This window comes from Petaurus breviceps, unplaced genomic scaffold, assembly GCF_028583685.1.
Source record: "Petaurus breviceps papuanus isolate PSGF00001 unplaced genomic scaffold, PetGlider_PUasm1.0 90740, whole genome shotgun sequence".
Classification (NCBI taxonomy): Eukaryota; Metazoa; Chordata; class Mammalia; order Diprotodontia; family Petauridae; genus Petaurus; species Petaurus breviceps.
Window position 1 is genome coordinate 9,274,178 of NW_027187330.1, and position 13,067 is coordinate 9,287,244.

The 13,067-nt window shown below is 47.4% G+C and overlaps 1 protein-coding gene and 1 pseudogene across 1 annotated transcript in view; both read right to left on the bottom strand.

Moving 5' to 3' along the window:
* The window catches only part of AP3B2 (adaptor related protein complex 3 subunit beta 2), a 52,897-nt gene extending 51,074 nt beyond the window's left edge, over positions 1-1,823 (bottom strand). Inside the window, exon 1 of the mRNA XM_069067269.1 lies at positions 1,559-1,823. Coding sequence (XP_068923370.1) covers positions 1,559-1,671 — 113 coding nt within the window. The 5' untranslated portion in view covers positions 1,672-1,823. The remainder of the gene's footprint in view (positions 1-1,558) is intronic.
* A 4,073-nt stretch (positions 1,824-5,896) lies between these two features.
* On the bottom strand, positions 5,897-8,385 carry LOC138145487 (uncharacterized; annotated as a pseudogene).
* Between the last annotated feature and the right edge of the window lie 4,682 nt (positions 8,386-13,067).

Sequence of the window (13,067 nt, forward strand, 5' to 3'; positions counted from 1 at the left end):
TATAAAGGGCAAAGAAGGCATCCAGGAAGGAGTTTGAGTGTGGGTTCCCAGAGTAGAGTGGAGTCGCCTAGAAATCCCAAGATTTCAAAACCAGCCTCATTTTAGGCCCTGCCCTCCATAGGGTGGGGAAGATAACGAGTTCGGGTGAGAGGAGGGATGGTCCCTCTAATCAGCGGCGCCTCCTTATGAACCTAGACATCCTAAGTCCCAGCTCACGACAGTAAACCTGGCTGAGATAGAGTCAGGTAAGTCACCCAGAGCAAGGCTGAGCCGAACTCAAGGCCAGGGAGGACAAAAAGCAGGCCGCTACAGCAGGCACCTCAAAGCCACATCACCCCCTAGCTACCCCTCTCTCTCCACGCCCCCTACGTCACAGGCCAGAAGAGCTGTAGGGTGGAGCCTGAGTGCTGGGGGCGGGGGAAGAGCTGTCCATGGTCCGGTGATGACTCTAGACGCCGGGAAGACCTCAGGGTGGGGGTGGCCACGATGGGGGTCGGGGCTGATAGGCCCCAAACAGATAGCTCTCGATAGTCGCTAGGACCCTCGCACGCCCTGGGCTCAGGTATTTTACTCCAGAGATGAAATGAGGTTCTGCTCCTAGATCTCCAATCTTCCGCTATTTCTCCCCACAACTCTGCGCTTCTAGATTCCCTCTCCCTTCACCCTCACACCATCACTACAGTCTCCAGGTACACACCTGTCCTCGTCCAATCTAGGGTCTTAACACAATCTCTCAGATATTCTGCTGTCACGTTACCACAGGTACCTGACTACTCCTGCCACCAGTGTTCCCTTCGCTCCTCCCCCAGCAGGCCTCCAGGTTTCCTCCTGCCCCCAGATCTTCCCCAGGGTCTTCATTTACCTCCATCCAACCAGGTCTTCAACCATCCTCCCCACCAGGTGTCTTCTTCCCCCAAATCCCCATCCCAGGCTCCTTTCTGCCAAAGCACAAACTGTTCCACCAGTCCCCATGCTTCCTTTGCCCAGGTCGCCTTATATATTCCTTCCCGCAAAGCCTTTCCCGAGGTAGGACCCCTTCTACACTCCAGATCTCTCTCCTCTGCCCTTACATCTCCTCGCTCTCCTGTCTCCAGGCTTATCCTCCCAGATTCTGGCAACCCACTCTAGAGGAGCAGTATCTTTTCTTGGTCTGGGCCCTGGGTCTCACCCTATTCTTCCAGTCCTCCCTGTCCCTTTTCCTAATCGGGCCATGGGCCTGAATTTGGGGCCGAGATCTGTGTTCCCTCCACCAAGAAGGAGGAGGCCTCTTAAGGAAACTGAGACAAGGATGCGGGGTGAGGACAGGTGTGAAGAAGCGCTCTGTAGCTCCTCGTACGGTGCACTATTCGGTAGCAAATCTGGGGGCAAGAATGACTCCTTCCCTCTAAGAGCTGCGAGTGCAAACCATCACCCTCCCGGCCCCATTTGCTAGAGGGGATCCTGGTTGGTAGCCCCGCCCCCTCCCCACAAATCCCGGGCTCCGTTGCCAGGGAGGGCTCCCTTCTAGAGCTGGGGGCCCGCATTCCAGCCTACTCCATCCTCCCGGGCGCCGCCTCACCGCTTGTAGTCGGAGGAGAAGATGCCGCCGCTGGCCGGGTCGTGGCCGTATTCGGGCTCCCCTAGGCTAGAAGAGCCGCCCTTGTCCTCGCTGTAGGCTGGAGCGGCCGACATGGTGATCGGGGTCGGGGGAGCAAGGCCGGGCCGGAGGAGGTTGAAGGAAGCAAGGTGTGCCGGGCGATGCTGCTGGAGCAGGGATTTAGGAATCCAGAATCAGGGCTGAGCTTCTTAAAGGGCCAGGCTCCCGGAAAGGAAGTGGAGGGGGCAAGGGGATATGGGGGGAGGGGTGTGGCTACTGCAGCAGGCACCTGGCTCCTCCCCACCCCAACAGAGGAGCTGTGACGTCATCCTCACGTGAACAAGGAAACCCCCCTCCCCAAAGGGCGTCCCTTCCTCTTAAAGTGATAGAAGGAGGTTCCCAACATTCCCAACTACCGGCTTCTTCACTTATTCCGGTGAGAAAGGGAAAGGGAGACCTTGGAAAGAATAAGCTATCTGCTATCCTATGATCATGGGAAGAGGAACACCATGAATTGATTAAGTTTCTAAGTGTGAGAAGGCAGTGCGATGTAGTGATGCAAGAAAGACAGGATTCAAGTCTCACCTCTGACACCTGCTTGCCTGTGAGACCTTAGGAGAGTCCTCTGTGCTGTAGACTAGACAACTTTCTAAGACTAGCAAAAGAAGATCCGGCTTGCATTGGCATCGGAGTTTCCCTCGTCTGAGAGTTTCCTAACAATGAAATTACAGATCCACCTACCCCTACTTATCACTTAGCCCTACTATGTGCTAGGCAGCTAAGGATACAAATAACCAAAACGAAAAACAGTCTTCAAATGATTGTTTTCACCAATTTGCTTTCATCCTTGAGAAGCTCATCTTGTTCGTTAGAAGTGACTCAGGGTTATAATTGGTATGGGATAAGGTCTGGACCTTTCTTCTGCAGTCCCTCATCATGTAGTGCAAAAAAACCCCTCACTGTTTAAACAAGGCTTCCTTTGCTCTTCAGGAAAATCCGAGGATTTAGAGCTGGAAGGGGTGTTAGAAGTCTTCTAGTCCAATTCCCTCATTTTACAGAAAATATCTGCCATCTCAGCGTCACCATGAAAACCAGGCACTCACACTGAAATTTTAGTTGTCTTTTGCTGGGGTGGGGGTGAGGGTGGGGGAAGGCAAAGGTTATATGATTGAAAGATGATGCTTACATTTAGGATTCCCTTTCCTTCCAGGTTCAATGATTAATTGCCATTGAACTGGGGTCCTAGCTCATTGTTGGTCTCTCCCTACCAGGTTGGAAGGGTCATTATCTCAGTTTCCCCAAGTCACCAAGTCAGGACCTCCCTGAGGACTTTGCTCCTATATACCTAGTGAGGGTGCCTTCTCATTAGATAAGGGGACTCCATGGGCTTTTATTAGATAAAATTATATTAGATAAGGGAACTTCCTACACAGGGCTTTCCTGTGCTTGATACATATCTATTGAAGAATGAAGAGCCAAAAGAATAATAGGCACATTGATCAGAACTACCTTGTAAAACGCAATAAATTCGAGTCATGAATACCCTACAGTATAGAAGGTTAAAAAGATTCAGGGAAATAAAGAGGATATGGGTTCTGTGTTCATGTCAATATTCACTTGTTTTGAGCTAATTAAGATGGTCAAATAGTGGAAGTTAGATGGATTCATAATCATTGACACTCTGGGGGTGGAGGGGGGCAGGAGGACTCCTTCCCCTCCCCCTTTCGGTTTGCATTTCATTTTTCTTATTTTCTTTCGCTCTGTAGTGGAATACCTGTATTTGTCAATACAGATGCAAGTAAATTTTATATTAAAATAAAGAAACTTTATTGAATTCCAAGTTGACTTCCTGAGACAATGCAGAGAAAAGAAGAATACTATAGTTGAGCAGTGAGGGCCTAGGTTCAAGTTATGTCTCTGCTACTTAGTCCCTATGTGATCTCAGATGGATTGCTGGACTTCCCGGGGCCTTTCCTTGTCTGGAGTAGAGATCTCTTCTGGCTCTAAATTCCAAATTGAAAGATAAGAGAGATGGATGGGGGATGGACAGACAATGGAGATGAAAATGAAGACAGCTCTCTAAACTTTCCTCTTCTGAGTCAGGGGGACCTGGGTTACATAGATCCAAAGATTAAGGGACATGGGAGATTATTTGGTTCAGACCTGTCAAACTTGCTGCTGGCAACAGTTCAGATTAAAATATAACCCCCAGCAATCCTGACCTGTTTCTATTTGAGTTTGATTTATTGTTCAGTCATTCACTCTTCATGACTCTTTTGGGGGTTTTCTTGGCAGATACTACAATGGTTTGCATTTCCTTCTCCAGTTCATTTTGCAGAGGAGGAAACTGAGGCAAAGTTAAATGACTTGCCCAGGGTCACATAACTAGTAAGTGTCTGAGGTTGGATTAGAATTCGTCTTCCTGACTCCAAGCCTGGTGCCCTATCCACTGTGCCAACTAGTTGGTCTTCTGTCGAACCATGTTAATGTAAATAGACCTGGAAGAACCAAAGGATCAGATGAGGAAACTGAGGCACAGTGAGGGGAAGTAAGTTACCCAAGGTAAGGAGGTAGAACCTCCTTAATGGAAAAACCCAGTCTCACATCTTGAGGTTTCTGTTGGTGGTGGTTTTTGATCTCTCAAGCCAGTGCTCTTTCCATGACATCCTGTTACTTTGATTCAATGATACTTCCTCCCCACTCTGTTTTCCCTATACTTCAGCTTTTTCTCTGTCCTAGCAGCAGATGAACTAATAGAATTTCAAGGGACCTCCATCTATCTATTCAATAAATATTTATTAAGCACATATTATGTGAGGGGCATGTGTACGTGTGTTCCCAAAAACACTAAGAAAAATGTCCTTGGCTAAGGGCCAAGTACAGTACAAACAAAATATCCTACCTAGGATGTGTCCCTGGGTCCAACTAATGTGGAAACACTCATATTTATCCGGATGAGTAGGATTAACATTCAAGTTAATTTCCTAAATAGGGCACCAATGAGTAAACTGAAGGTTAAGATAGCTGAGCATGCTGGCACTAGAGGGCACTGATCTGACCGTTGGAACCCCTCCCAAACAAATCCCAATCCCTCAGAATCAAAGGGTTCATCAAATTCCTTCTCCACCCTTACCATGACCCCTTGGGAAATAGAGATTTCCCTAAGAGCTTCAATGCCCTCTGGTGACACATAGACCTTATCACTTGGAGTTCCCTGGTCCAGGTTTCATGGAGAATGCTGGTTGATTGACTGATTGATTGAATAGGGTAGAATTTGGAAGGATTTTTAAGTACTAAGGTTGACTATCCAAGGAGAGTTCATTGGTTTTCTTGACACAGCCGCTCATTAGGTAGTTACAGCCTGAGGTGGTTACACACCTTTTGAAGTGTAAGGTATTGCCTCTGTCATGTGGATATTTTGGTTCCCAAAAGGGGATGGAAAAGAATATTTATATGAGGAACTCTGACAAAAACAGCTTGAAAAGAGACAAAGCCCCTTAGATAAAAATGCCTGAAGAAAGACACAGACTGTTCTGAGGATCAGAGAAAAAAACACCCATCATATAAATGTGCTGAGAGGACCTGTTTGTAAACAGCATTAAATGGCTGTAGGGTATCGTGGCCTATCAGTCCTTTTACCTATGACCATTTTCAGGGTTTGGAAAGATAGAGATGATAAATTATAAATCAAATAACCGTTTGGGGGAATAGATGATGATTATATCTTTACTGTTGAGGTCATACTTAACAGAGGTAGGGTTTTTTGAGTTTCACATCACAAGTTAGAGATGATTTATGGGAAGGGCCCAATTTGGGACATTGGAAGCCAAGGGAGATGGGATGACTAGGTGAAGATAGGAACAAGAGATGAAGCTGACTGCAAGAGTGAGGACGGAAGGCAAAGAGAATAGAGAAGCTGCTCACAGACGGGGACATAACCAGGTGGTCCCAATCTGCCAAACTGGATGCAGCTCAGCTGAGCAACCAGCCTTAGCCCAGGAAAAGAAAGCCAAGTACCCACTTGGCTGCCTCAAAAATGGCATGAAGGAATGGGCCGGGACCCCACAACACCCCAGCCCTTTTCTTTGATCCCCTTGCTCCTTTGAGGTTCTGAGAATGGAGAGCCCACACCAAGACTGCAGAGAACAGTTTAATGACATCCTGTTAAGCCTCTCCTTCAGCCGCAGGAGACAAAGCATGAGGTGATTCCAGGTCCCCTGAGAGATCTAAGATCCGGAGGCTAGGTCACCTTCAAAGCCAGGTCCAAATTTCGCGTCCACAGACAGCTGGAAAGGAAGGGGCTGAGTCACGTTGTGTCCCTTATAGTCTATGATCCCAAGTACTCCTCCCTCCACCTACCAGACGCGAGCGGGAGGAGGAAATATTGGAAACTGAGGCCTTAGAGAAGGGGGGTGTCTTGCCCAATCTCATAGGTCGTAATGACAAAGTCAGGGTTCCAACCCAGGTCTTGGCCTGCAGCAGTCTCGGTGGTGCTTTCAGTTGCCTGATTTTGCCTCCTCGGGCACGAGTTCCTCCGTCCCCCAAGATCTCCCCCTCGCCTAGCAGCCCTTCGGACGCCGGAGGATGGAGGTGGGAAGTGGGGCCACGCCCCTGGGGGGCGAGAGCGGATCCCACCTTGTTACTTTCACTCAGGACACTCAGTTCTTGCAGCGCTGTCCCTTGGCCGAGGAGAGTCAAAGCGAAGTGAACACAGTTGCTGTGGGTCGGGTGATAAAGAAGAGAGTCCGCATTCATGGCCTCCTGCACCCTCCTCTTCAGCGCCTTGCGGTCGACGCCGCCCTTACACCGAAGAACTCGCCAAAGTGAGCGGGAGCGCAGCAGCTGCCGCTGGCCCTGCTTGGACACCAGGCCCTCCCAGGGACCCAAGAAAGCCTGGGGTCCTGGGGGAGGCCTGCCTGGGGGAGGGAGAAGCAGGGAAAGATGTCGTTTGTGTGGCTGGGGCAAGCCCTCTTGCTTCCACCTCCAGTGCCCATTAACCAGTATCACCCTCCTATACTGCCACTTGTTATCTCCAATTCAGTCAGCCTTCAGTGGGATTTGCCATCAAGCTCCAACCTTGTCTCTTCCCAAGCCCCATCCCTCACCCTGCCATTCCCCCAAGCTACATCCCCTATCACCCCTCATCATCCCCATCCCCTATCACTCCCAAACCTCCTCATCCCCATCTCCTGTCCTTGGCAATCTCTCTCAGTCCTCAGACTCCATCCCCATCCTTCTATCACCTCTAATCTTCATTCATCTTCAGCTTCTACCAACCCTGTTCTTCCCCCAAACTCTGCCATCCCTTCTCAGCATCTCTTCCTTCAGCTTTCCTCAAACCTTGTCACTTACAAAACCCCCATTGACCTGACCACCTCCTCATTCCTGTCCCATTCCCCCTCATTATTTTCATCCATCACCCCCAACTCCCAGTATCCCCCCAAACCTTATCCACCTAAGTAGGAACTTTTTCATTTTGTCTCTGTGTCCCCCATGCCTAGTATAGGGCCTTACACATGACAGGTCCTTATTAAATGTGTGTTGAACTGAATTCTCATCTCCCATCCTCACCCAATCCTCATTTCCCCAACCCAACTTCCTCCATTCCCCTGTACCAGGCTTATTCCCATCTCCATCCCCCCCTAAAATCCATCCTCAGATACCATCTCCACTCTCTGTTCTCTCCCAACCTCTGTTTTTCTTTCAAACCTATTTCCCATCTCAGTAAGCTCCGAATGTCTCTCCCTACTACACTCAACATCTCTGCCCCACCACCTTCTTGTTACTCCTAACTTCCTTATGACTCCCTCCTCACTCCCTCTGCCCTGCCTGTCTCTCATTTCCCCCTCACCTGCATCCTTCCTCAGTCCTACAGTATTTATAGTCTACGCCATTTAGGCGCTTAATCACACATTGCCCTGTTTGTTTTCTCATGTGTTAGTTTTGTCTTCCAGAGACAGATTGGGATTCCTACAAAAAAGCACCAAGCACATCGTGTGGCACAGTCAGCACTTAATAGATGTTTGTTGAATTGAATCATTGGGGGGGGGGAGTGTTTTCTCCTTAGAACAGGGCTGAACACATATTCAATCATTCACTTTTTTTTCCAGGAAAGTCCAACTCTTTGTGCCCCCATTTTGGGGAGTTTTCTTGGCAAAGATACTAGAGTGTTTTGCCATTTTACAGATGAGGAAACTGAGGCAAACAGGGTTAAATGACTTGCCTAGGGTCATACAGCTAGTAAGACAACATTTAAACTCATGAAGATAAGTCTTCCTGACTCCAGGCCTTGTACTTTATCCACCACAATACCTAGCTGCTCAGTACTAGCCACTCAACATAACTATCTAAATTGGATTTGAATTCTTCTCCCCTAAGCAGGAAGCTGGGCTTCTGGGGCCCACACTATGCCTTGTGTATGTAGGTGTGTGCATATATGTATGCATGAAATAAACAGAGTTGTACACAAGATTCACAATCCCCCCCCGCTTCGTTAAATTCCCAGCCTCCCTTCTGAGCTCTAAACCAGCAGACTGAGCCCCTCTGAGGCACTCACCTTCAAAGTGGATGATTTCCCCATGTCCACAGTACACACCTACGTGGGCCCCCAGCCATTTTCCAGCAGGTGACGTTAACCGGAACAAGAAGAGGTCTCCAGGTTCTGGATCATTCTCTTCCAGTTCCACAGCCTCAAAGTGCTGACCCAAGAAGGCTTCATACAGGAAGAAGTGGACAGTGCTGAGAGCACCAGACATGACCTAGGTAGAAACAAGGTCCTGCCTTCCTCTTGAACTTAGACCTGTCCCCATGGATGGGACTACTACTGTGAGGGGCAGGGGCAGGGCCAGGGGGCATGGTGAGCAGAGACAGAATAGACTTCAAATGATGATTTAGGAGGTCAGCTTTCAGGAAGGTATATTCAAAAGTAAAGCCTCCAGTTTCTCCTTTGTGGAAACCTCACATTCCCTGGCCATCAGTCAGGAAATCTCTCTGGAACTTTGTAGAATCTGTTCACCTCATTCATTCTTATGAGCCACCCCCTATCCCAACTCCTGTTCCCAGTTCCCCTTTCACTACCTGGTCAAGGCTTCCATCCCCAGGACTCCATCGCCTTTCCTCTCTTCTTCATGTCTCCATGTCTTGTGGTGGTCCCCATCTCTAGTCCCCAACCCTTCCGCCCATCCCCATCTCCAGGCCTCTTTTCCTTTTGCCTCCACCCTGGGTTCCTCATCTCCCTGTCTTCAAGCTCCTCTCTTATCCCTCCTCCCCCAGTCTTGCCATTCTTTGGAGGTAGAGTGAGGTGGTCTGTCCAACTGCCAATACCTTGGATGAAGAGGATATCTAAATGGAGAGGAAGATGTTTGTCAGGACCAGACCAGCCTGGATAGATGATGAGGATGGGGAAGTAGGGAAAGAAAGGCTTCCTAGGTGGGGAAACGTAGTGTCTGGGGCAGAAGGAAAACAAATATAAGTGACTAGATTGGATGTGAGCCCCCTAGGGACTGGGGTGGCCAGGAAGAAGGGAGAGGCTGTGTATATCCTCAGCTCTGACTTCTCTTCAGCAACTGGATGTTGGAATGCACTAATGGGGAAAAACACTTCTTAAAGGCTCACCTCCTCCATGAAGCCTTCCTTTATTGAAGGCCAGACTGATCCTCTACCCATCTCTCAGTTATATATAGCCTTACATTAGCTTCTTTTTCTTTTCTTTTTTTCCCCTGCTGTATAGGTAGTTTTCTTTCCTCATCTAGACTATGAGCTCCTGAGGTGGTGAATGTATCTACTCTCCATCCAGTGCCTAACACAGGACAGGATACAAAGTGTAAAAAGGAGTGTGTGTGTGTGTGTGTGTGTGTGTGTGTGTGTGTGTGTGTGTGAGAGATTAAATATCAGATGGTTGATCGCTTCCTCTGGTATTCTCTATTTGGGCAAGCAGTCTTGTTCCACTTTCAGGGCATACTAAATCTGGTTACCACAGTGTGTCTTCAGGTGTTCATCCCCTGGAATTCTCCCCTTAGATGGCCTTGCACATGCTAATAGCTGGAAACTGAGTATAATGACAATGACCACATTTCTCTGAGACAAAGGCTTCTTTGTTCCTCCCTACCTTCATTCCATCCTCTCCCTTTATTCTGCTTTTAGCTGTACCTTGAACCCTGTACTAAAAGGTGGGACTCTATGTCTCCTGTGTGCTTGTTATGTGGGTGGGGGAAGGGGGGAGACTAGCAGCTGCTCTACCACTTTGGAATAATTAAATTCGATTGAGTTATCTGGGTCAGCAGGGCGGGATTACTCCCCATGACCAGCACCAGGAGGCCTGTGGGACCAGCCAGCTGCTGGAGGTTGTTAAGGGAGGCCTGTATCCTTTGGCAATGACCTAACACCATCACAGGGGGAGGGCATGAGACTGGATCATCCCAGACAAGCTCAGACTCTTATTCAAACAGAAGGGAAGAGGTGAAAAGCTAGGGAAATCTTTGGGACAATTGTTACTTACCTGGGATGGAAAACTCATCTGGGGAGAAGAGAAAAACCCAAGTTAGTGGTTGCTGAGATTATCTGTTGTCTTACTTTGAAATGACTCTTTCTATACTTGATTTCCTACTGGAGAGAAGTCCAGCACTCTGTCTTCCTCAGTGCTAAGGTTATCTCTCCAGATTGTTTAAATTTGTTTCCTCCTACCATTTCCACAAGATGAATGGAGAATTGGGGCCTGACCTGGGCAGGTGAAGCCCAAAGGCCTTTTTCCCTGTACACTTCTTCCATACATTTTGTGTGGCCCTGAAACCACAGCATGAAGGGCAAGGAGAAGTGGGTAATTATAATAAAATATAATAAAAATAAAATATAATAATATAAAAATAATAACTGACACAGCAGAACTTTAAGATTTGCAAAACACTTTACATATATTATCTCAAAATAACCTTGTGAGATAGGTGCTGTTGTTATTTCCATTTTACAGATGAGCAAAGTGAAGCAAACAAGTTAAGTGATTTAGTTAAGTGATTGGTCTATAGTCACACTAGTCAGTCAGTATCTGAGGCAGAATTCAAGCAACAACCCCAATGGTCTATCTTCATTCCTTCCTTCCCTGCTGCCTACAAACATTTCCTTGTCTCCCCCAACCTCAAAAAGCCTTCAAGTGATCCTTTCCTTTCTGCTATCTATTGTTCTATAACTCTTTTGCCCTTTTTGGCTAAACTCTTTGAGAAGCCCATCTACAATAGGAGGCTCCACTTTCTCTCCTCTCACACTCTTCTTAACCCTTTGTTTACAGTCTGACTTCTGACCTTATCATTCCACAAAACGGCTTCTTCCAAAGTTACTAACAATCTCGTGTTTTGGTTTTGGGGGGGGGCAGTTGGGGTTAAGTGACTTGCCCAAGGTTAAGCGTGAGGCCGGATTTGAACTTAGGTCCTCCTCACTCCAGGGCTGGTGTACTACTCACTGCACCACCTAGCCACCCCCAACAATCTCTTTGTTGACAGATCTAATGATCTTTTCTCAACCCTCATTCTCCTTGACCTTTCAGATCACCCTTTCTTCCTTGATACTCTCTCTGGGCTGTTGGGACACCACTCTATCTCCTTTGTCTCAGAAGGCTCCTTCTCAGTCTCCTTTGCTGGATCCTCATCCTGTTCACAAGTTCTGACCAGAGGCATCCCTCAGGGCTCTGTCCTGGGGGCCCTCTTCTTGTCCCTCTATACCACTTTCACTTGGTCATCTCATCATTCCTAAAGATTTAGTTATCATCTCATGCTAATGATTCTTCAATCTATCGGTCCTAGCTTAACCTCTCTGCCAACCTCCAGTCTCCAATTGCTTTTCAGACATCTTGAACTAGATATCCAGTAGAATCTTAAACTCATCGTGTCCAAAACTGAACTCATTACCTTCCCCCTAAACCCTCCCTACTTCCGAGCTTCCCTTTTACCTTCAAGGGTAGCACCATCCTGACCTGCTATCTAGGCATCATCCACTCCTCAATATCGTTCACCCCCTCCACATCCAATCTGTTCCCAAGGCTTGTTGATTTCACCTCTAGATGGTGGACCCTCCTCTCTTCTGACCCTCCCACCCCTCTAGTCCAGGCCCTCATTGCCTCATGCCTTGACTATTGCCATGGCTTTCTGTTAGGGCCACCTGCCCAAGTCTCTGCCCATTCCAAACCATCATCCATTCAGCCATCAAAATTATTTTCCTAAAGCACAGGTCTGATCATTCACACCCTGTCACCTCATGCTCTCCCTAATACAAAGGCAAATTTACTTGTATTACACATCTGTACATAAATACTCTTAATCAGGGGTGTACTGGTTAGATACATGTTTAACAATCAGCTCTTGGTGGAAGAAGGGTGGAAGAACGAACAGGACACTTTAAAGTGTGAACAATTGAGAGGAGGGAGGGGAAGAAAATTTAAAACTCAAAAGCTTGTGGAACTGAATGTTGTAAACTAAAAATAAATAAATAAAATTTTAAAAACTGAAAACAAAAAACAGAAGACATCAATAAACTTTACTCTGAACAATCAACAAAACAACAAATCAAGCTTTGGTTTATGGAATTTGACATATTCCAAGATGCAGATTCTTACATCAAAAATGTAAGAATCAACTCCCTTGAGTGGTTTTGAATTGGCTCCATCCCAGTCCTGCTTCTTTTTTTTTTTTTTGGAGGGCAATTGGGGTTAAGTGACCTGCCCAAGGTCACACGGCTATTTTTTGTGTTAAGTGTCTGAGGCCAGATTTGAACTCAGGTCCTCCTGACTATAGGGCTGGTGCTCTATTCACTGTACCACCTAGCCACCCCCCCCCCCAGTCCTGCTTCTAACCCAGTGGAGGGGTTCTAGCCTGGCTCCCCTCCATAAACTACACTGGCTCCCTATTATCTCCAGGATCAAATATAAAATTCTCTGGTTGGTGTTCAAAGCCTTTCATAACCTGGGCGCCCCTCCTTTCACTTTTCTGCTTTTCTTATACCTTGCTTTCTTCCATGGACTCTGATTCAGTGTCACCGGCTCCTGGCTGTTCCCTGAACAATCCCTTGACTCCAAGCGGCATCTTGGGCTGTTCCGCATTCCTAGAATGGTCTGCCTCCTGATTTCCTGGCTTCCATCAAGTCCCAACAAAAATCCCATCTTCTACAGGAAGTTTTTCCCAATTCCTAATTTTAGTGCCTTGCCTCTGTTAATTATTTCCTATTCATCTTGTATGCAGATGGTTTGTACATACTTGTTTGTGTCTCCCCCTTAGATCGTAAGTTCCCTGAGGGCAAGGACTGTCTTTTGCCTCTTTTTGTATCCCTAGTGCTTGGCACAGGGCCTGGCATAGAGCAGACACTTCATAAATGCTTCTTGGCTGATTTGCTACTTAACTTCCTACCTCCAGGGGGTTAGAAGCAAGGCTGTGCTGAAGCTAATTCAAACCCAGCCAAGGGAGCTGATTGTTAAATTTCTGATTTGAGAATTCGTAGCTTGGAATTTGTC